The sequence below is a fragment of the Stegodyphus dumicola genome, chromosome 2 (assembly GCF_044657685.1).
Source record: "Stegodyphus dumicola isolate Sdum_Otavi_A_Nest chromosome 2, ASM4465768v1".
Taxonomy (NCBI): domain Eukaryota; kingdom Metazoa; phylum Arthropoda; class Arachnida; order Araneae; family Eresidae; genus Stegodyphus; species Stegodyphus dumicola.
Window position 1 is genome coordinate 202,677,632 of NC_140769.1, and position 21,331 is coordinate 202,698,962.

At 32.7% G+C, this 21,331-nt stretch overlaps 1 protein-coding gene across 1 annotated transcript in view; it reads left to right on the forward strand.

The window, feature by feature from the left end:
* Positions 1 to 21,331, forward strand: part of LOC118198512 (endoribonuclease Dicer-like) — a 141,051-nt gene that overhangs the window by 101,013 nt on the left and 18,707 nt on the right. Inside the window, exon 11 of the mRNA XM_035370203.2 lies at positions 8,181 to 9,940. Coding sequence (XP_035226094.2) covers positions 8,181 to 9,940 — 1,760 coding nt within the window. The remainder of the gene's footprint in view (positions 1 to 8,180; positions 9,941 to 21,331) is intronic.

Below are 21,331 nucleotides of genomic sequence, written 5' to 3' on the forward strand. Positions count from 1 at the left end.
ATTACTCAAAAAAATTAGGAGAATGTCGCTGCATTCAGTCTTAATTTTTAATTGAATGTATTTTGTAAAGATTAAATTACTATTGCTGACATATATTTAGTCTTCATAAAACAACCGCTAACTGAATATTTGGGAGAAAATAATTTACCAGTGCTTTTATATAGATACATATATGTATATTTTCTTGTATTTTGATCTATACTGATTGGGTCTTCGAAAAATTTTTATTTTTCATATGACAGCATATTATCTTCTAATTACTTTGTTACTGGGTGACTGTTCAAAGCGAATACTTAAATAAAGTCTTTTCTCTTTGTGTTGGTTAGTTTTATTATGTGCTGCAATGTAATTTTTTTCCATTGCATTCCTAACAATGGAGAACTTGAAATTTCATTTTCTCCATATCATGGTCTTTTATTTTAAAAAAGGAAGAATGCAGGGAGAACCGCTCCTAAAACTTGAGCTATGTGTAGACAGTGCTACTTCTGATAGCACAGTTTGAAGCTTGTTTCAGAATTTTAAGCATAGGAATAACCATTCTTTGTAAACAAGGACCAGTTAAATAATACTATCTCTGAATATCTACGTTAAACAGTTTAGGACTGTTAGAGAGACTAAATAGTCCAAAAAATACAGTGCACCTATTCTGATTTTACATGAAAGATATGTTCTTGAATAATGTTCTTTCTTGGGAAACCTCCCCCCCAAGAAAAAGATTTGTGTTTATCATCCAAAAAACTGCAGAACTTCTCACCTGATATAGTATATGAGCAAGTGTATCTGTTATTGTACAAAAATTATCATCATACTTTCTTGTGGACTTCACCTTTTTTACTTCCTTGTACAAAGTAAAAGAAGTATTGTAATTGCAAAAAATTTTTGGTATCATATTTCAATGAAGATATCCCTTTTGACTGTTTTCAGTATCATATAAATAATGTTTTTGTGTTACATTTGTAAGTACAAACAGAATAAAGGACTTTTTTTCCCAAAATGGATTCAGAAGAAATTTTTTTTCATGATGCCTGTTATGTACATACCAATGTATCTCGCATAACTGAAAAACAAGTAGGCTCAAAACGTTGAGATTTTGTATATGGGACTGCTATAACATGTAGTTATGCACCTTCCTTTTTGGTTACAATAGGCCGCATCAAAAGTATATAAATATATATACATTTAAACAAATTTAAATTCTTAACAAATACGTATAAAAGTAAAAAAAAAAAAAAAATTAAATTCTAAAAAAAGGAAAAAAGCCAAAATAATTTAAAATAATTTTAAAAAATGTGCAAACATGTAAAAGATTTAATTCTCGAACTAATCTACAATACCATTTAAATTCAGAAGCATAAGCAAATCAAGTGCAAAATCTATTCATGAAAATAAATCTACTAATTTAATAAATTAAAATTAAATTAAACAATTTTTTTTTTAAAAAATGCATATGTGAATGACCATAGAGTAGGCAGGAGACAGACTTATCAAGGGGAAGTTGTCTCCAAACCTAACTCTCCAATCATTCAATTCGTGTTTCGTCATTCATGCAGGCAAGGGTAAAAGTCAAAACCAAAAGTAATTTCAATAAAGGTGTACCCTTAGAAATTAACATTTAAGTAGTAACATTTAAGAATTAAAGTTCAAAAAGGAAAGTCTTTTGAGTAACAAGCAAGTAAAGTCAAAAACTAAACTTTTTCTTAAAAAATTAAATTTTTTAAAAATTAATTTTTTATATAATAATAAAAAATCTAGAAACCAATGTATTTTAGAAATCCTTGTCTACAGAAACTTCCCCTACACGAATATGCATATCAATAAAAAGAAACTATAAAAGAACTATACGTAATCCATATAAACCAATAAGAAACAAAAAGAACTAATTCACAATTTTTAAAAAACAAATATATATTTAAAAATATAATTTCATATTTAGAAAATACTTAGATACTACATAAAAAATTAAAAAAAAAATACTTAAAGCAAGTAAATAGTAAGTTTTAATTCTAACTTACCTACTATATGAGTGTTGAGGTCTGCAAAAGTGTTGTGAAAGAGAAGTGTGTTCTTCAAATTATATAGATGGCGCTTATGTAGATAAAGTTGAGTGTCAAGCTGCTATCTTTGTTATAGTAAAAAAATTTTTGTAAACATTAATATTAAAAATTAAATTAAATTAAATTTAAAATCCTAAAGGTAGTAAAATCAATTATTTAGGGAGTTAAGTAACTGAGCCAATCAAGAGATGTAAGTTTGCTTGAAGGAAATTAAAGTGTAGTGAAAAAAAATGTAAACTGTTTGTAATTTGAAAAATTGTGAAAATTGTTAAAAAAATTAAGTGAAAGATATTTTGTGTGAAAATTTCAAAAAATTAAAGTAATTTAGAAAAACTGAAATGTTTTAATATTAAAGTTTTAAGGTAAAATTTCCCAAAATTTTTTTTGAAATGAAGTCCTTAAAAAACCTCTAAAAATTCCCAGAAATTTCTCAAAAATTCCTTTAGGAAGTTAAATAAAACTTAAATTTGATGAAAGAAAATATTAAAAGTTTAATGAACTTGATTTCAATTGGTATATCAAAACTTAACTAAATACTGGCTAAAGTATGGAAAATTAAATATGTATTGAAATTTAATTTTTTTAATTTACTTCAATTTATTCTTTTCATAATTCAATTTTTTCTTCTTCATATTTAATTAAATATGTATTTAAATTTAATTTTTTTAATTAAATTCAATTTATTCTTATAAATATATATACATATATATATATATTGTTCCGTTATTTTCTTCCTTCTGACACTAGTTGTTACATTTTTCTTCCTTCACGTTCGTACGTGATTCGTGTGGATTTGGAGTGAATAATGACGACACTTGACATGTATCGAAACACACTTTATTAGCCAGTATTGTCAGGACAGCTCCAAAACACGTTTTACAGTCGTCGATGAACTACTATAAATAAATGCTGACATGATCAGCAACACAGCCTTCAAATTATCAGGCTATCATAGTGGAGACAGCTTCACTGCAAAGCACCAGAATACAGCTCCCGACTGTGCTTGGTCATTCTCGGAATTCCACGTACTCTCGATACTCTCCACGCTACAACTCGCGATGCATTCGACGACACACGACCCTTACGTCTTTTGTTAAATTGCTTACGATTCTCTTGTATCTTCAAAATGTTGTTTTTAGCATCTTCTCTCATTTCATCACATTCTTGCATCAACTGCTTTAGATATCCTTCATTCAATATCTCACTAATTCTTAGATCTTCCTTGTTCTTCATTTTCGTGCCTATGAGAAGCTCAAACGGTGAATATTTCGTACTGTTGATTCTTAGTTGTACTGTTGATTATTCTCTGGACATCTGGAACATACTTGAACCATTTCGTTGAAATCACCAAATGTGATAATTTTGACAAAACGGGAATCAAGATTTTATGAATTTGCTCAATCTGTCCGTTACCACTTGGAATACCAGTAGTAATTTTAACATGTTCTATGCCTTCCTCCGTACAATAAGCTGAAAATTCTTTCGATGTAAAGGCACTACCTCGATCTGAAATGATTCTGGCTGGATTCCCAGATACAGTCTGTTGTTGCTTCAATTCTGAAATAATTTCTTGCGTAGTTGGTGATTTCACTTGATAGAACCAAGTAAATTTTGTAAAAGTGTCGACCGCAGTTAAAATGTGTTGATGGAAGAGGTCCAATAAAGTCGACATGGTATGTACTCAAAGGAACGTTTTCTTTCGGTGCAGGATGAAGAAATCTTTCTGCTTTTCGTTGCTTCTTGTTGTACAGTATAATTTCTATACAGTTAGCAATTACGTTTTCAACTTTGCATTTCAGTCTGGGAATATAGAATTCTTGCTCTACAGCATTCACAGTTTACTCTACAGCAAAGTGACCTTTTTTATGTACCTTCTGTATGACTTCGTTCTGTAGTGACTCTGTCACTACTAGCAGATCTTTACCATTTTCCAATTCATACAAACTATCATTTCTTAGGAAGAATCCATTTTCTTCTCCCTTCTCAACTAAATTTTTGATCAATTTCACATGTTCATCTTCATTCTGTTGTGCTAACTGTATCTTCTCAGTTACATCGGACATTTTTAATGTTAAAATTAAAGCATTTCTACTTAGAGCATCAGCATGTTTCATTTGGCTTCCTGAACGATGTACAATTTTGTAATCGAATTCTTCAATAAACATTGCCCATCTTGCAATCTTAGGAGTTAAATCTTTCTTTTCTAAAGTTTTCTGAAAAGCACTACAATCAGTTACAATTTTGAATTTAGATCCTAACAAATAGTTTCTAAACTTCTTAAGAGCTTCTATAACTGCAAGGGCTTCTAATTTGTAACTACAGAGTTTCTCTTGCTGCGGTGAAGTCTTCTTACTCATATGTTGGATTGGGTGAAAATTACCATCGTCAGACAATGGGAAGTAGTACTGCACCTACTAGCATCAGTCACCTACTAGCTACTAAGCCTTGACTACTAGCATCAGTATGAAGTTCTAATGGATATCCTTGTCTAAATATGTGTAGAATAGGTGCTTGAGAGAAAATTTCTTTTAATCTGCAAAAAGCTTCCTGTTGTTCGGAATTGAACTTAAAACCAATACCTTTTCTAAGTAAGTCACTAAGAGATTTAGCTATTTTAGCATAATGAGGAATGAATTTATGAAAATATCCCGTTAGTCCTAAAAAGAGCAACGGTTTTGGAAGGTGATGGTCGAATAGTTCCGTTTTCAATTACATGTTTGGCACTTTTTGAAATTTATTTGTAATCCATATTCCGAAGCAGTTTTGAATACTCTTTCTAATTTGTCTAAGCATTCAACTTCATCATTAGCCGGTATGACAATATCATCCATATAAATAATTAGTACACCGTCAGTTAGCAAGTCACGAAATATTGAATAAATATACCTTTGGAAAATATTTGGACTAATACATAAACCAAAACGAGCTTTAAGAAATTCATAAATACCATTATGTGTTACGAACGCAGTGTATTTTGTGCACTTTTCATCTATGTCTACATGGAAAAAGCCATTTTTCAAATCTAGTGTTGTGAAGATCTTTGATTGCTGTAAATGATCGAGCATTTCTGAAATTAAAGGCAGTGGAAATTTGTCTTTAATAATCTTCTTATTTAATTTCTGATACTCAATGCGCAATCTTTTGGAAAAATCTTTTTTATTACACAAAACAATAGGCACCGAATAATTAGAATTACTAGGCTTTATTATGCCCTCTTCCAACCATTGTATAATTTGCTCGTCAACAATTTTTTGCTCTGCGAAAGACATGCATCTTCTATTTTGACAGACAGGACTTTCATCGCATAAATTTACTTGCATCTTAAAGTCACATTGTCTATTTTTCGAGGTTGGTACAAATTAATTAATTTACACAGTATTTCTTTATGTTCCACATTCAAAATATGCAATAAATCAATCTCGTTGACAGAAATAGCATTCACCAGATGTGAAAGGTAATTAAATTTCAAGCCACTTCCGCTTTTGAGATTTTTGTTTAGATTAACAGGGACTCCAGGTGATTGCGAAAGATCATAAACATTTTTCAATGACACAGCAATATTCAAATTTCCCATAATGCAATGAACATTAGCATTTCGAGATGACTCAACAGTCATCAAGTTTACATTACTTTTATTCTGATGAGAAATTATTTGAAGGCCATTCTCGGTAAAGGAGAAGTTAAACTGATTCATTACATCCAAACCTATTACAATTTGATTACATAATGACTTAAAACATGAATTTTCGTACGAAGTGAAAAACAATCCATTAAAATATCAGAAATAAAAAAGCCAATAAGATGCGTTTGCTTTGATTCAATTCCTTTTAATGTGATATCGCTAAGATTCAAATTTGGAGAGCCAATTTGCTTATGTAATTCTACACTGCATATTGTAACATGTGAACCAGTGTGAACTAGACTATCAACTAAATGATTATTTATTTCTACAGTCTTCATAATTCTATTATTATTAGAAATTCACTGTACTAAAGCTGCTTGTTTCTCGGGGCTCTGGTTTTGACAGTTAGTTAATTTATGCTCAAACTTTTTACATTTAAAATATTTTATCCCATTCGATTTGTTTATACATAGAGAAGATTTATGCCAACTTGAGTGTCTACTTTTGGTTTCGGATTTTTAAACTTTTTATTGTCCGATCTCATTTTATCACAAAGTTTTAGCCTTTGTTTAAATTCAGATATTGTTTCGCAACCATATAGTATAGTTTTCCTCACCACAGAATCGGGAATACCATCTATGACATATTTAATTAATGAAGCATCTTCAATGTTACCTTGGGAACACATTTCTTTCATTTTCAAAAAATACTCATCTAAAGATTCATTAGACATTAATTTATGCTTACATAACATTTCATGCAATTCAGCAGAATTAAAAGCTTTACCAAATTCAAATTTCAAAAGCTTTTTTAACTTACACCAGTCATTAACTTTAGGTTCACTCTGAATAAATAGTTTCGCTTTACCTTTTAATAATCTTTTAGCAAAAACTAATTTATGCAAATCACTCAATTTCAAAGAATTTATGACATCTTCAAATTCATCAATCCATTTATCAACATTTTCGTATGCATTACCAGAAAAAGGATTAACAGTACTTTCAATATCCAAAAAACTAAGATGAGGTTTAAAATGATCTTGAATTGGAAGCTGCATACTGTTATTTACTAGAGACTCATTAAAACCAGGATTGTCTCTTTGATTATCATCAAGCATTACTTCAGCAATTTTATTAACAGTTTCATCTTTGATATCACTAATTTCTTCATGCAAAATATATTCAAATAATACAGATAAATCACATAGGAAAGAGACAATTCGGGTTACTACTTCTCTTTTTGATCCCTCTGAATTTATGCATAGTACATTACAAACTTTAATTAACTCATTCAAAGAAAAACTATTCTGCACTGTATCTATTTTCTTATTAAATTCTTCAGTATCTGGTTTAAATATAAAGCCAGAAAATTCACGTAATCTTTTCCGGTTGTTTCGGTCTAGTATTAAAAATAAGCTTATGCAAACTTTTGATTTAAAAACTTTTACTGTTTTTTAAAGCTGCTTCCAATTCTGGAATTTCTACTAACTTCATATTGGAAAGAAAGTTTTGTGCTCACCCGACAGATGATTGTCTTCATTTGGTAATCCAAATGCTTAAACAGTAATCCAATAAATCCAACAACTTGTAAGAACAGTTCACTAAATTCACAGTCATTCAATACAGTTCAGAATACTATTTGCACACTTTCGACTTGCAGTTCGTTGAATTTGCGCCACGGTTGGTTGCCAAATTTGTAGAATTTACTTTCAAAACATGAGGAGAGCACGGATATTGCATTATTAAATGCTTTATTTTACTAATAAGAAATAGATAAATGTAATAAAAGGTAAGTTAAGTAAAAATTAATATTGCAGGTGATGCATTACTTCAGAAATTATACTCATGATAGTTATTTTTTGCTTGAAAATAGTTTTTGCCATATAAACCTAATTACTTCTAAAGAATGGTAGAAAGTACGGTATTTATAGTGTCAGTTTTGATATAAACATGGTTTGAATTAAATTGAAAATACTGAATGCTTTCAATTTCACTGAGAGGATTTTGCTACAGAATAGTATCTTATAATAGTGTTGCTCTGACACATGCAGTTAAATGATATTTAAATATGTCTCATTAAAAAATATCCCCCACTGTGTGCTGAAAACTTTTTGTTTTTATTACTCATTATATTGGAGGCCCACCAGCGGCCGAGCGGTAAAGGCGCTGAACACTGGTAGTTCGGTCCGAGGTTCGAATCCCGCGAACGGGCTGGCTGCATGGGCGTTTTTGTGGTTTTCCCCTTTTGTAACGTGTATACAAGCCAGTTTCCCTTAGAAAGTCCTCCACAAAGGCATCCCTCCCCTTAGGCAGATAGCCCTCGTGTGCTTTGCCATAATTAAATACACCAATACCCTACTCATTATATTGAGGATTATATATTATCTCTATATGAAATTTCACTTTTGAAAATTACTTTGTAATGACAGATTGTATATAGCTTTTTAATTTGTCTTTCGTTTCTTCAGTTTTATAATGATATTTTTTTAACTGTCTTTCATTTAGATCATGCAGAGAATTATTACATTGACTGGCCTTTTATTGATGCCACTAAAGTTCATCCTTATAATGACATAAAACAAAAGACATCAACCATAACAAGAACTCAATTTGATGAAAAGTTATTTGAATCATCAGTTTTGATGCGTTCTTACAAGATGCATGAATGGGAAAACACTCGCCCAACTTTTCATCATGTTATACATATTTTGTATGATATGTCACCACAAAGCAGAATGAATTCAGAGGTATTCAATGACTACTATAAAAGAAAATATAATTTGGAAATACTAAATGATAAGCAACCATTAGTAGAAACTGTGCAAAGTGATGTTCTTCATTGTTGGAAGCCAATATATATTTCTGTAAAAGAAACTTTTGAAAATATGTCTGTCTTAAGCAAAACTAAGCAAAAGCATATGAATTATCATGAATACTTAGTTCCTGAATTGTGTATAATACATCCATTCCCATCACAATTTTTTAGTAAAGTTTCTTGCTTACCAACTATATTATTTAGGTTGCACTCTCTTTTACTTGCTGAAGAAATCAGGCAGAATGTTGCTTCTCAGGGATTTATTGGCTCATTACATTTAAAACCCACTCATGTTTGGCCAGAATTCAATTTAGAAACAAGTGATAAAGCACTGAAAGAAAAGTTGTATAAGAATGGTCATATCAAAGCTTGTGTCAGAAATGTCACAAAACCTAAAGATGTAATCAAAATTGGTGAAAAAATTTCTAGTTTTGAAGTAAAAGTTAAATTATCTGATCATCCTGGACCTGAACCTAGCTTAATCTTGCAAGCTTTAACATCGAAAAGTGCTGGTGATGAATTTGATTTAGAACGCTTAGAAATGATTGGTGATTCTTTTCTAAAATATGTTATGTCTGTGAAAACGTACAATAAGTACTCTAATTTTGACGAAGGAAAGCTATCCAAATTGAGAAGTGGCCTTATTCAGAATCTTCACTTATATCAAGTAGCCAAGAAAAAAAAGTTACCTGAATATATGATATGTACTTGTTTCAGTTGTAATACTACATGGTTGCCACCTTGTCATATTGTTAATGAAGTAATTACGAAAAAATCATCTAGTCAGAAAGCTAAATGTGATGAAGATGATAAAAATGCACCTGCAAAATATCAGCATTTTACTGAGCAGATCATTTCAGATAAATGTACTGCAGATTCTGTTGAAGCATTGATTGGAGTTTACTTACTATCTTGTGGTCAGCAAGGTGCACTTCGATTCATGTACTGGTTAGGATTAAATCCTTTACTTAAAAACAGTTCTATCTGTAACCATGATTTTGAGTCATGGCCTCCTGTTCCTCCTGATCCAATTATTGCTAAGGAAAGTGATTTAATTAATCAGTCTCTGTCTCATCTCACTAGTGGTTTAAACAGATTTGAAAAAATTATTAATTATACATTTAAAAATAAGGCTTATCTTTTGCAAGCTTTTACTCATCCTTCGTATGTATATAATGAAATAACTGATTGCTATCAAAGACTTGAATTTTTAGGTGATGCTGTTTTGGACTATATAATAACTCGACAATTGTATGAAGATCCCAATGATCATTCACCAGGAATGTTAACGGATCTTCGTTCAGCTCTTGTCAACAATGTATTTTTTGCTTGGTTAGCAGTAAAACATAAATACCATGAATTTTTAAAGATGTTATCATCACATCTATTTAGGCTGTTAAGTGATTATGTAAAGCGTCTGAAAAACAGTGATGCTTTCAAGTTTTTTGAGGTAAGTATACAATTTTTTCCTGTTAGTTTTATTAGTATTTTTATTGAAAAGATACTTAAAAACTACCACTGTGAATATTTAGATAGAAAAAAAACTAAAAATCCTAATTTAGAAACACTTAATATTAGATGTGATTGAATCAAATGAAATTATGGTGGGTGAAGGTTATGGCTCAGTTGTTAATCTTCAAAGACGCTAAAATACAACTGTATAAACACATCTATTCATCAACAAAACTATATATTAACATGCCTATTCATTAAGACAAAAGAACTTCTACTCAGATATTTGAACATCTTTGTACTCGAGCTAAGGGCAATGTGTATGAGTCGTAGACTTGTGAAATAGAGGGCCGCTTCATTCTACCTGAGGGTGTGAGGGCGTGATGTGGCTCTCCTATCCACTTGTTCCATCGTTCTCACACATTTTCCTTAAATGGCTTATTCACCGATGCATCTAAAGGCTGCAATTGGCTAGTCAGTCCACCAGGAATGACAGCGATCTGGGTTTTTAATTCTCTCGCTTTTTCTTCATGGTTTCAGTTCTGTGGGTGCTAAACTGATCCAAAACCAAAAGAGAGGGTTTTCTTAAGAGTCCACTAGGTTGCCTTGCCCATACATTCTGTAACCACAGTTTCATTCCAGTTTTGTCCATCCAGCTTTTCGAATGAACAGGAACAATTACACCCTTTGGAAGTTTTTCTTTCGGATGAGTTTTTCTTTTGAATATGAAAAACGGCGGTAGTTTTGTGCCATCAGCACAACATGTTAGAACTACCGTATATCGGTTTTTTTCTTTTTTTCATGACCTGTGGTTTTTATGGTTACTGATTTAGACCCTTTCATACTCACAGTCTTGTTGGATGACATCAAATGTGAGTGGAATTTCATCCGTATTTCCTGTTTGACTGAGATCAAACGAAGTTTTCTTGCATGCATTTATAACATACCTATGAAATGCTAGCTGGCATTTTCTGTGCAGTAGTTGTTTTTGTGCGCATTGATAAGCCTTGCCTTTTCATGAACCTGTAGCACCAGCCCTCAGACCATGAAAAGTTCTGATTACCATGTTTTTCTGCAAATCCTTTGGCCTCATTGATTATCATTTTGGTGGAAACACTTATCCCAGATTTCCTCTTATCTAACAACCACATTTTTACGGCATTTTCAAGTTCAGGCCAAGATGGAGCTGGGCATCAAAGGTTATGTTTTTGTGTTTTTGTTTTTTAGCAGTCTTCACTTGATCTTCCTGCAGTCGCCAAGTACGTATGATTTTTTCGGTAGGTGGTGGACCGAAATGCCTTGCTGCTGCTGCTCTGTTTCCATGCACTTTGGCGTAGTTTAATACTCCTTTCTTTATACTGAATTTGGAATAGCTTAATCTCTTGTTTCCTGTAGTCATATTTTCCAGGGTATTTTTTTAAAACAAATGGTTTTAAGCACTGATACCGACACGTTTATACAGAGTAGCACCGTTAACGATATGTGTGTCGGCCGAGTCAAAGAAAGTCTATGTCAAGAAGGAAAGGCTCCATAGAAGTAATGTGACTGTCGAACCTGTTCGAACTTCGACATCAGCTTCGAGCTTTGGCCCTTTTTGGCGACAGATATTTCACGCATGCACAAAATAATTATGGCAGCTGAAGAAAACGTTATGTATATCTAGACCTTTATCCGGGCTAAAAATAGCATTCAGTATTGAAAGTTAACCTGTGTCCTTCACGTATAAGATGCAGGTAACTATTTTGAGACCAAATTTAGGAAAAAAAGTGTGTCTTATATGCCGTCAAATACGGTAATTGTTTTTGTAAAAGATGCGCTGACAGGTTTTTGTTTCTCAATTAACGATTCCATTTCAATAAAAATAAATGCAATATAAAGTCAAACAAAATTAAATTCGATAAAACCAATAAAAATACCTTGACTTGTTTTACCGATATCGTTCGTCGTCACCAAATTGTTCGAGATTTGCAAGAACTAACCGTTCTCCTTTCTCCTAATAAGCTTAAAATAAAATAACTTTACATCTAATATTTCAAAGCGTCATATTTATTTTCAAAATTCGTAGAACTACAACAAAGATCAGATGTTTGCCACTCTTACAGTGACAAACTATAAGAGAAAAATAGCAACTGAAGCTTGGTTCTAACAACTGCCACAGAGTATTCCCCCAGTGACACAGTTACGATACAAAAGGGGTTGATCGCAAAATTTCAATTTAAGATATACACATTCGAATAAAAGTTATATTTTAAAATACATGTACAAAAACCAAGAAATACAAAGTATATGTGAATTTTAATATATAAGTAATAATATACTCAAATTCTATGTGAAATATATATAGCTTAATTAAATAAAAATAGTGAAAAGTTAACAAAATACGAATTTTAAGCAACTCTCAAACGTTATGCAAAACATATTAATGAAGTACAGTACAAAGTCCGAAATCTGGACTCGTCAGGACTTCAGCGATTCGGGATTTTTCCGGATCATCAATTTACCATATTTATGCGAATCTAATGCGCATCCCCATTTTAAAACTTTAAATAATAAAAAAATTGTTTGTCGGCGAATGTAATGTGCATCAATGGTTTGAGGAATTTATTGAATCTTATTTTATACAACAATGGATTTGTATATAAACTATCAATCAATGGTATGATAATTTTATTTAAATTTAGATACCATATTTTATACAACAATGGATTTATACATAAAGTAACAGAACATAGAATTAACCTATTAGTGGGCTATTGTTATGTGAAACAATCATTGTTAATTACCACTACCGTATATACGGTACATATCGTAAAGTATGAACATGAAATAAATGGTAACATTTCTATCTAGCTAACAGTTTCTACAATCAGTGGTTAATAGTAAACGTCTTTATTCACTATTTTGATAACTTTTTTAGTCCCCTTCTCCATAATGGTGTAGTTACGAGGCATATCAAACCAAATTGGCATCTCGTCAGCGTTGCCAATTTGCCCCATTGAAAAATTCTTTTCCTTCCGAAGTGTGATGACATACCGCTAAAATGTTAGTAGTTTTCCCTCAAAATCTGCAGGAAGCTTTTGGCATATTGTTGTACGGCGTCTTAGAAATAAGCCCATCCGCTTCATAAACCGATCCACCCATCGACGGCTAGCTTTAAACTCTCGTTTCAGTATTCCAAGAACTTCAGCCTCCTCTTTTGCTTTATTTCTTATAGTGTCGCTAGTCACAGGTTGTCCATTCTTCCTCCTTTCACGTACAAATTCCAAAACTTTTTCTTCAATTTTAGGGTGTCTTCCTTTGCAAGGGCCAGTGAATTTCTTTCTACTAGTTTTAGTTGCAAACAGTGCCAATTTCTGTTGCCGCCACAAGCGAACATTGCTCTCAGCTACGTTAAACTCTCTCCCAGCCTTTCTATTGCCATTTCTTTCAGGATAAAGAATTACTTTACGTTTGAAAGTAGCGTCATATGACATTCTTCTCTGCTTGCCCTCCATTTCGTGACTACGTACTCTGCAGTATGCAATAATGTGTCAACGATAAATGTAACGGTAAATGTAGTCGAGAAATACAGTAATCCATTGTTACGATTTAAATTCTGTTGACGTCATCGGCGAACTGCTGACGTCATCGGCGAACTTTGCACTCGAATCTAATGCGCACCCCAATTTTGAGTACTACATTTGGCCAAAAATGATGCGCATTAGATTCGCGTAAATATGGTAAATCTGGTCAGATGGCATGCAGAAATTATACAATTAAAAATATGAAACCGTAATTTATGAAATAAAAAGCAATTATGATCTAGAGTGTATCAAATTTTACAAAAAGCAAGCTTAATATTTATTTGTTTACTTTATAAAACATTTCTTTCAATGTAAGTTGTTCAAGTTGATTCGTTTTTTCTGCTAATATTTTCTCTTTAATTCTATAAGCAGACATAATTTCTTGTTTAGTTACAAAGTTCCACTATTCAAGTCCTGTAATTGCTGTGTCGAGAATACTGACTAACTTGCAATCAAAATGTTTTTGTGTTCAGTAACCTCTCTGCCACTTTCTTCACTATCGGTAGCAGTATTTTCTGGATCTAGAACCCTACTACAGATTTCTCCGTCCGTTAATTGATTAATGATTGGAGCATTGTCATCGCAATAAAAAACTTCTGTTATATCATCTTCATTTATTATCGCTTCTCTGCATTTTTTTACAAAATCCAATAACTGGAAAATTTCACTTTTAGTTTGCGATATCCGAAAACCTTCAAATTCGCGGCTATCATCTTCATTGTCCTAATCATGAAATATCGTAGCAAGCTATAAATTATGCCAAGCATACTTTAACGTATCTGGAGACACATCCTCAAACAATCTTGCGATGCTTCACACAGCAGATTTTATGCTAAAATATTTCAAAAATTCTTGAATAGCCTTGCCATTTTTCAAGAAATTTAACATAAATTTTAAAAATGTTACTTTATATTTGCATTTCAGCATGCGCACTCTTCCGATATCCATAGGCTAAATGATGGACGTACAATTTGGAGGGAAGACTAATACGGATACATTATCTTTCACTAAAACTTTAACTGAAATATGAGCCGAACAGTTGTCTACAATCAGGACTATTTTTGAGTTGTCCGGTAAACCAACCAAATTCAAATGCTGCTGAGCCTCGGGTATAAGATTATTTTCAAACCAATCATTCATCAATGCTTGTGTCATCCATGTTCTTTTATCTGCGCGATATATAACGGGGAAAATCGTTACTCCTTTAGATGTTCGAGGTCGTGCATGTTTTCCGATTACGAAAAGTTTGCACTTGTGCGTTCCTGCAGCATTTGCGCACACTAAAATTGTTAGTCTCCCTTTGGAATCTTTGACACCAGTTGGAACCTTTTCTGTAGAGGTTGCCAAGGTATTTCTCTGTAATATTGCAAGAAAAGACCAGTTTCATCAGTGTTGTAAATTTGCTCTGGAGATAATTGTTCACTAGTAATGAGTTCAATGAATTCATCTGCAAATAGTTCAGCAGCTTCAGTATTATCAGCTGAAGCTTTTTCACCTGAAATTTTTAACTGTCTTATACCATGGCGATTTTTAAATTTGGTTAACCAACCTGTTGAATATGTTCACTCAGTGTTCAAGTTCATTTCTTCATGAAATATTTTGGCTTGAGCCGTTAACATTGGACCCGTCAATGGCACGCCATCGCTGCGACGCTGTCTGACCTACTCAATCATCAATTTGTCATGATCGTCGTTTTTAGCTAAACGAACACTTTTCCTGTTATTCATTCTAAGTAGAGTGTCGGAATCCAAAAAATTCAAAAAGTTGTTTTTTTTCTTATGTCATGTACAGTTGACTTTTCAATGCCCTACTCCTCACATAATTTTGAGACGAATATGCCTTTATCCATATTTTGCAGCAATTCCACCTTTTTTTTTTTTTTTTTAATGGTCATCGAAACATACTTTCGCTTTGCTGATTCTAGCTTAACAGCACCCATTATACGTTATTGGCTGTGTATCAGAAGATAGGAGACGAAAGCCAAGTTGCTCTGCTAAATTTTGTCTTGCTCCTATTGCATACTGTATTAAGCCTAAATTGGAATAGTTTTCTTATTTACTATACCTACGTTTATTTCTTGCACATGCTTAAAACTAATCTGAGTCCTGAATATATAAACTCCCACATATACTTAGGCTTTATCTAGGGCCATTGCTAGATAACCCCGGTGCAGTTTCTGCAGGTCATAAATTCTGCTACAAAGTGCTCTCCTACGTTCTAAATTTTCACCGCGCCTAAACTTTGCATCTCAGTGCTTTCCCGAAAATATAAAAAAACTTCTCATCCCTTAATTTTGCCGCTCGGTGCTTCCCTAAATTCCAAAAAATTTTGTCTTCCCTAAATTCTGCTATACAGTGCGGCCATATTCTGTTGCTGCTTCTGGGTTTATGGTGAATAACAAATCAGTTATTCTGAATTAAAATAGCACTAAATGTAAGCTTTTGGCCTATGAGTTTTATTAACGAAATCTATTTTTAGCATATGAAAAGAAATTTTTGTTGAATTTTTCCTCATTAACATTTCTTAGAGCATTTAAAAATTTTTAATCATCGCCAAGAGTAATGTTAACATAAAAGGTTACCATACTCTTGTTATAATTACTAATATTAAAAAAGTTTAGACATCACTGCGTGAGTTATTACTGAAGCTGTCATGTATTGATAAACATGTGGTGATGAAAGCAAAATATAACAAATAATGACTTGCCAGGCTAGCGTCAGGGATATAAAATAGGTGAATGTTTTGGTTTGAGATGTATGCCAAGCAAACATTCACCTATGGAGCCCAATTATTAATCTCACAAATTTATGCTTACGTGATTGGTTTTTCATAACGAGATATTTTATTTAGTGCCCAAGTGAAATTAAGAATCGGAATTTTTAAGTGAAAATCTCCGCATGTTTTATTATGGAGGAAAAAATCAAATGCGCATGCGTGTAAAGCATACAAAAAAAAGGGGGGGTTGTGACTTTGAGGTCTGCATTTTAGATCATTCCAGATAATGGACGTTTGGATTTCAGACTTTGTACTGTACTTAAATACTATAGCGTTTGTAGCAGACAAGAGAAAAACTTCAATCATATTACAGTGATCAGTTTTTTGGGGAAAATGTACTTGACATTCACTGTTAGTAATCACTTTATTATTTACCTCAATAATAAAATTTTTGTCCATTCATTGAACAACGGCATGAGAACCAATGTAAGGTGGAGTTGGAGGAGGTTTAGCAGTATCGATATGCAGAAATACATGAGAACAGGTTTGAAGTGCCCAGGTGTACATAAATTGATGGTTCAACATGTTTGGTGGTTGGAATCGGTCTAACTGAATATATGACTGTTCGAAACTGTGTCACATAAGATTCAGAAAGAGGCATGAAATTAGCAGCATTCAGCATATCTGAGGGTAATCACAGTGTGGTATCGTAAACAAGTTCAGCACAAGTAGAATATTCCTTAATTGCAAATCTGATACCCAGCAGAACCATAGGCTGAATTGCAGTCCATTTTTGATTGTTATGAGCCATTATTGCACTTTTGAGCTGCCTATGAAATCTCTCAATCAGCCCATTGAATTGAAGATGATAAGCAGTTGTCTACCCAAAATCTTCATTAAATCCTTAAATAAGTGAGATTCAAAGTTTTGTCCTTAGTCAGTTGTTATTGATACAGAGCAGCCAAATCTAGCTATCCAGTTATGCACTATCACTTTGCAAGTAGTCCGAGCTGACATGTCAGCAGTAGATATGACTTCTAGCCATCTGGTAAACCTGTCAATAAATGTCATGTAATAACAGTTGCCGTCAGAGGGTGAAAGAGGACCTATGAAATCAATATGGATATGTGCAAATCTTGCATCAGGCAAGGAACAGGTACCCAAAGGTGATTTTGAATGTCTATGAATTTTAGAACATTGACATTGTTGGCAAGATTGAGCAGCAGTTTTAATAAATTTTGTCATTATAGGTCAAAAGTAGCACATCTATAGGAAAATAATGTTTCTATAGTTTAAAAACTGTTGAAGATTGAGATAAAGAATTCTGAAATTTTGGAGTCCTGAATTTATGCTTTAGATAACTTTTTATGATCAATGTGTTGATTATCAGATGCTGATCGATTTCTACTCTGAATAAGGCAGAAGCAGCAATATTGTCACGGCCTTTGCTGTATTGTATGTCAGTGGAAAATTGGCCAATAAAATCAAGATGATGAAGTTGTCGCAGAGAGCACTTTTCAGGCTTATGCTTTAAAGCATATACAGTACAAAGTCTGAAATCTGGACGTCCATTATCTGGAATGATCTAAAATCCGTACTTCTAAGCCACAAACATTTTCTTTATTATTATTATTAATGCTTTATGCATGTACATTTGTTTTTTTCTTCCATAATAAAACATGGAGATTTTCAATTAAAAATTCTGATTCTTAATTTCATTTAGGCACTAAATAAAATACCTTGTTATGGAAAAACAATTATGTAAGCATAAATTTGTGAGATTAATAATTTGGCTCCATAGCTAAGTATCTACTTGGCATACATCTCAAACTGAAACATTTACCTATTTTATATCCCTGACGCCAACCTGGCGAGTCATTATTTATTATATTTTGCTTTCATCACTGCATGTTTATCAATACATGACAGCTTCAGTAATAACTCATGCTGTGATGTCTAAATTTAGTAATTGAATAACAAGAGTATGCAACCGTTTATGCTAACATTACACTTGGGGATGATTATAGATTTTTAAATGCTCTAAGAAATGTTGATGAGGAAAAATTCAACAAAAATTTCTTTTTATATGCTAAAATAGATTTTGTTAATGAAACTCATAGGCCAAAAGATTACGTTTAGTGCTATTTTAATTAAGAATAACTGATATGTTATTCACCATAAACCCAGAAGCGGCGGCAGAATATGTTGGCATCGGACGCAAAATTTAAAGAAGATGAAATTTTTGGAATTTGAAGCACTGATCTGCAAAATTAAGGAATGAGAAGTTTTTATGATTTAGGGAAAGCACTGGGATCCAAAGTTTAGGCACGGTGAAAATTTAGAACTTAGGAAAATGTTTTGTACCAGAATTTAGGACCCATAGAGACTGCACCAGGCGGTATCTAAAAGATAAAGTTTTAAGTATATGAGTGTATTTATTCAGGACTCGGATTAGTTTGAAGCATGTACAAGAAATAAACGTAGGTATAGTGAATAACTAAACTAATACAATTTATATATAATTCAATACACAATAGGAGCAAGATAAAATTTAGCGAAATAACTTAGCTTTCGTCGCCAATCTTGTGATACACAGCCAATAATGTATAACGGACGCTATTAAATTTGGCTAAAATTATCTTTATTGATTCTAAGGCATTTCAATTAATGTAGCAGACTGTGCTGCTCTCTGATCTTTTAATTTGATCAAGCTTATTATTTTGTGTTATTATTACGACAATTTTATAAAAACTAAGCTTGAACTTTTGATTATGTCAAAAAGAGTTTCCAATTCTGGAGTTGCCAAAGTATCTACAAAGCGAAACCATGTTTCGATGTCCATTAAATAAAAATTGGAATTGCTGCAAAAAATGGATAAAGGCATATCTGCTTCAAAATTATGCGAGGAGTACGGCACTGGAAAGTCCACTGTTTGTGACACAAGAAAAAAGTAAAAGGAACTTTTTGAATTTTTTGTGGAAGCATCTTAAACACCTTACATTGAAAGAAATGTTTAATAAAGTAAACAAATAAATATTAAGCTTTCTTTTGTAAATTTTAATACCCTTTAGATCATAATTGTTCTTTATTTCATAAATTATGATTTCCTAATTTTAATTGTATAATTTCTGCCTGCCATCTTACCAGATTTAAATTGATGATCTATTATCCATAAAATCCCAGATCTGGAATCGCTTAAGTCCCAACCAGTCCGTATTTCGGACTTTGTACAGTATTAAGGACTTTTGATTTGTGTAGATTGTAAATGTCCTGCCTTCAAGAATTTCTAATTGACAAATTGTAGATTGTAAATGTCCTGCCTTCAAGAATTTTCTAATTGACAAATATATAGCTGATCAATCATAAATTGATCATTTCCTTTGACTTTTGCTGAGTTTAATGCATAGAAACACAATTTGGTTTCCCAAACTGAATTATGCAGTTGCATTAATGAGCTACCAACTGCCACATCCGATGCATTGGTATAAAGTTTCAAGGTTAGTCTGCAATTAATTTTTAAATCAACAAGCTTTTTGTTTCTTAAATCAGGTAGTAAATCAAAATAATGCAAAAAATCGAATCCAATGATATTTGTTGGCACTTTACACACATAAAAAGTGAAATCAAAACTGCGAGTACCGTTGGCAGCTGAAAACATCATAATATGTGCCTGACACATTTCATCTTTGGTTGCTGAGAAGAGACCGAGATCTGAGCCAGTGTTGCACAAAAATATTTTATTTGACTTTCTGTCTCTAATAAAAAGGCGATGAGACTCGGAGGGTAAAGCACAAGTTGCCATTACACTTTCCCTGGTTCGTTTTCCTGGAATGTACATTGTGGAACAAAGTACGAGATCATCGTAGAGACAATACCTCACCATGCAATATGCAGACCTCATCCAGTAGAGAATCCAATTTAGAATTATTGGGAACACTGACAGAAACAGGTGAAGAAACTGCACTTACATGTGGGTGTAACTTCCAATATTCCATTGGCAGTGCTGGTAGCTTTCCAAGAATCGAACGGCTCAACCAATGCGAGGATAGATTGAACATTTGGCAGCATTTGCTGAGTAAATAACTAGTAAAAATAAGTCTGATATATGCTGTTTTTCAGTACGCCTTTTCATGACATAAAGCTATCAGAAAGTTTTCTGTCTCCAAGCTGCTCACTGGCGAGTAACTTCTGCTTTTCATTAGTATTGTTTTCCTCACAATGATCCGTAATGACAACTTTCAGGTCTTCGTAAGAAGAATCTGTGCGTTCCCAAAGTATGATATCTCGAACCAAGGAGGCAATCTCAGGCGGCAAATGCATAATGCAATAGTTAAACTTCGTCTTGGTATCTGGTACAGGCTAGGGTGCAGCTAAAGCAAAAGTTGATTCGCACATAGCAAACCACAATGCCAGGTCAATAGGATTATAAATTGGTATCTTCACAGCAGCTGTTTCCTCCATGGCAGTGGCTGCAAGGAAGAACATGAAAGCTTCTGAACAAACAACCAATATGAATTAAGACGCAAAAACACGCTGAATAAATACTAATTCAGAAGTCAAACAACAAAAATCAGCGTTGAAAATATATTATTTATATAATTTTGAAAATATAATGCTGATTTTTGTTGTTTTACTTCTGAATTGGAACCAATATGAAGCTTCATGCATATAGACAAGTCCCCAATTTATATTGGGTGAAGGTTATGGCTCGGTTGTAATCTTCAAAGACATGATTCCACTTCGCTAAAACAGAACTTTATTAACACGCCTATTCATTAACACAACTATAAGTTAACATGACTATTCATTAAAACAGAAAGACATCTACACAAATATTTGAACATCTTTGCACAGGGTAATAATGTGTGTGAGTTTGCTGGTCATGCTGGCAATTATTACGAAAACAACATGATGTCATCTGGTTGCGCATGCAGTCAAACACAAAACTGCCACAAAATCTACTACAATACTGCCTTGCATAATGAATGCAGTAATCCATTCCAAAATGGTATTACTCAAAACAGTAAAATAGTTCATAGAATAATAAAAACATCCCCAGCCCTGAATATGCTGGGAATTTACTTATTTCTCAGTTACAAAATTTAACATGT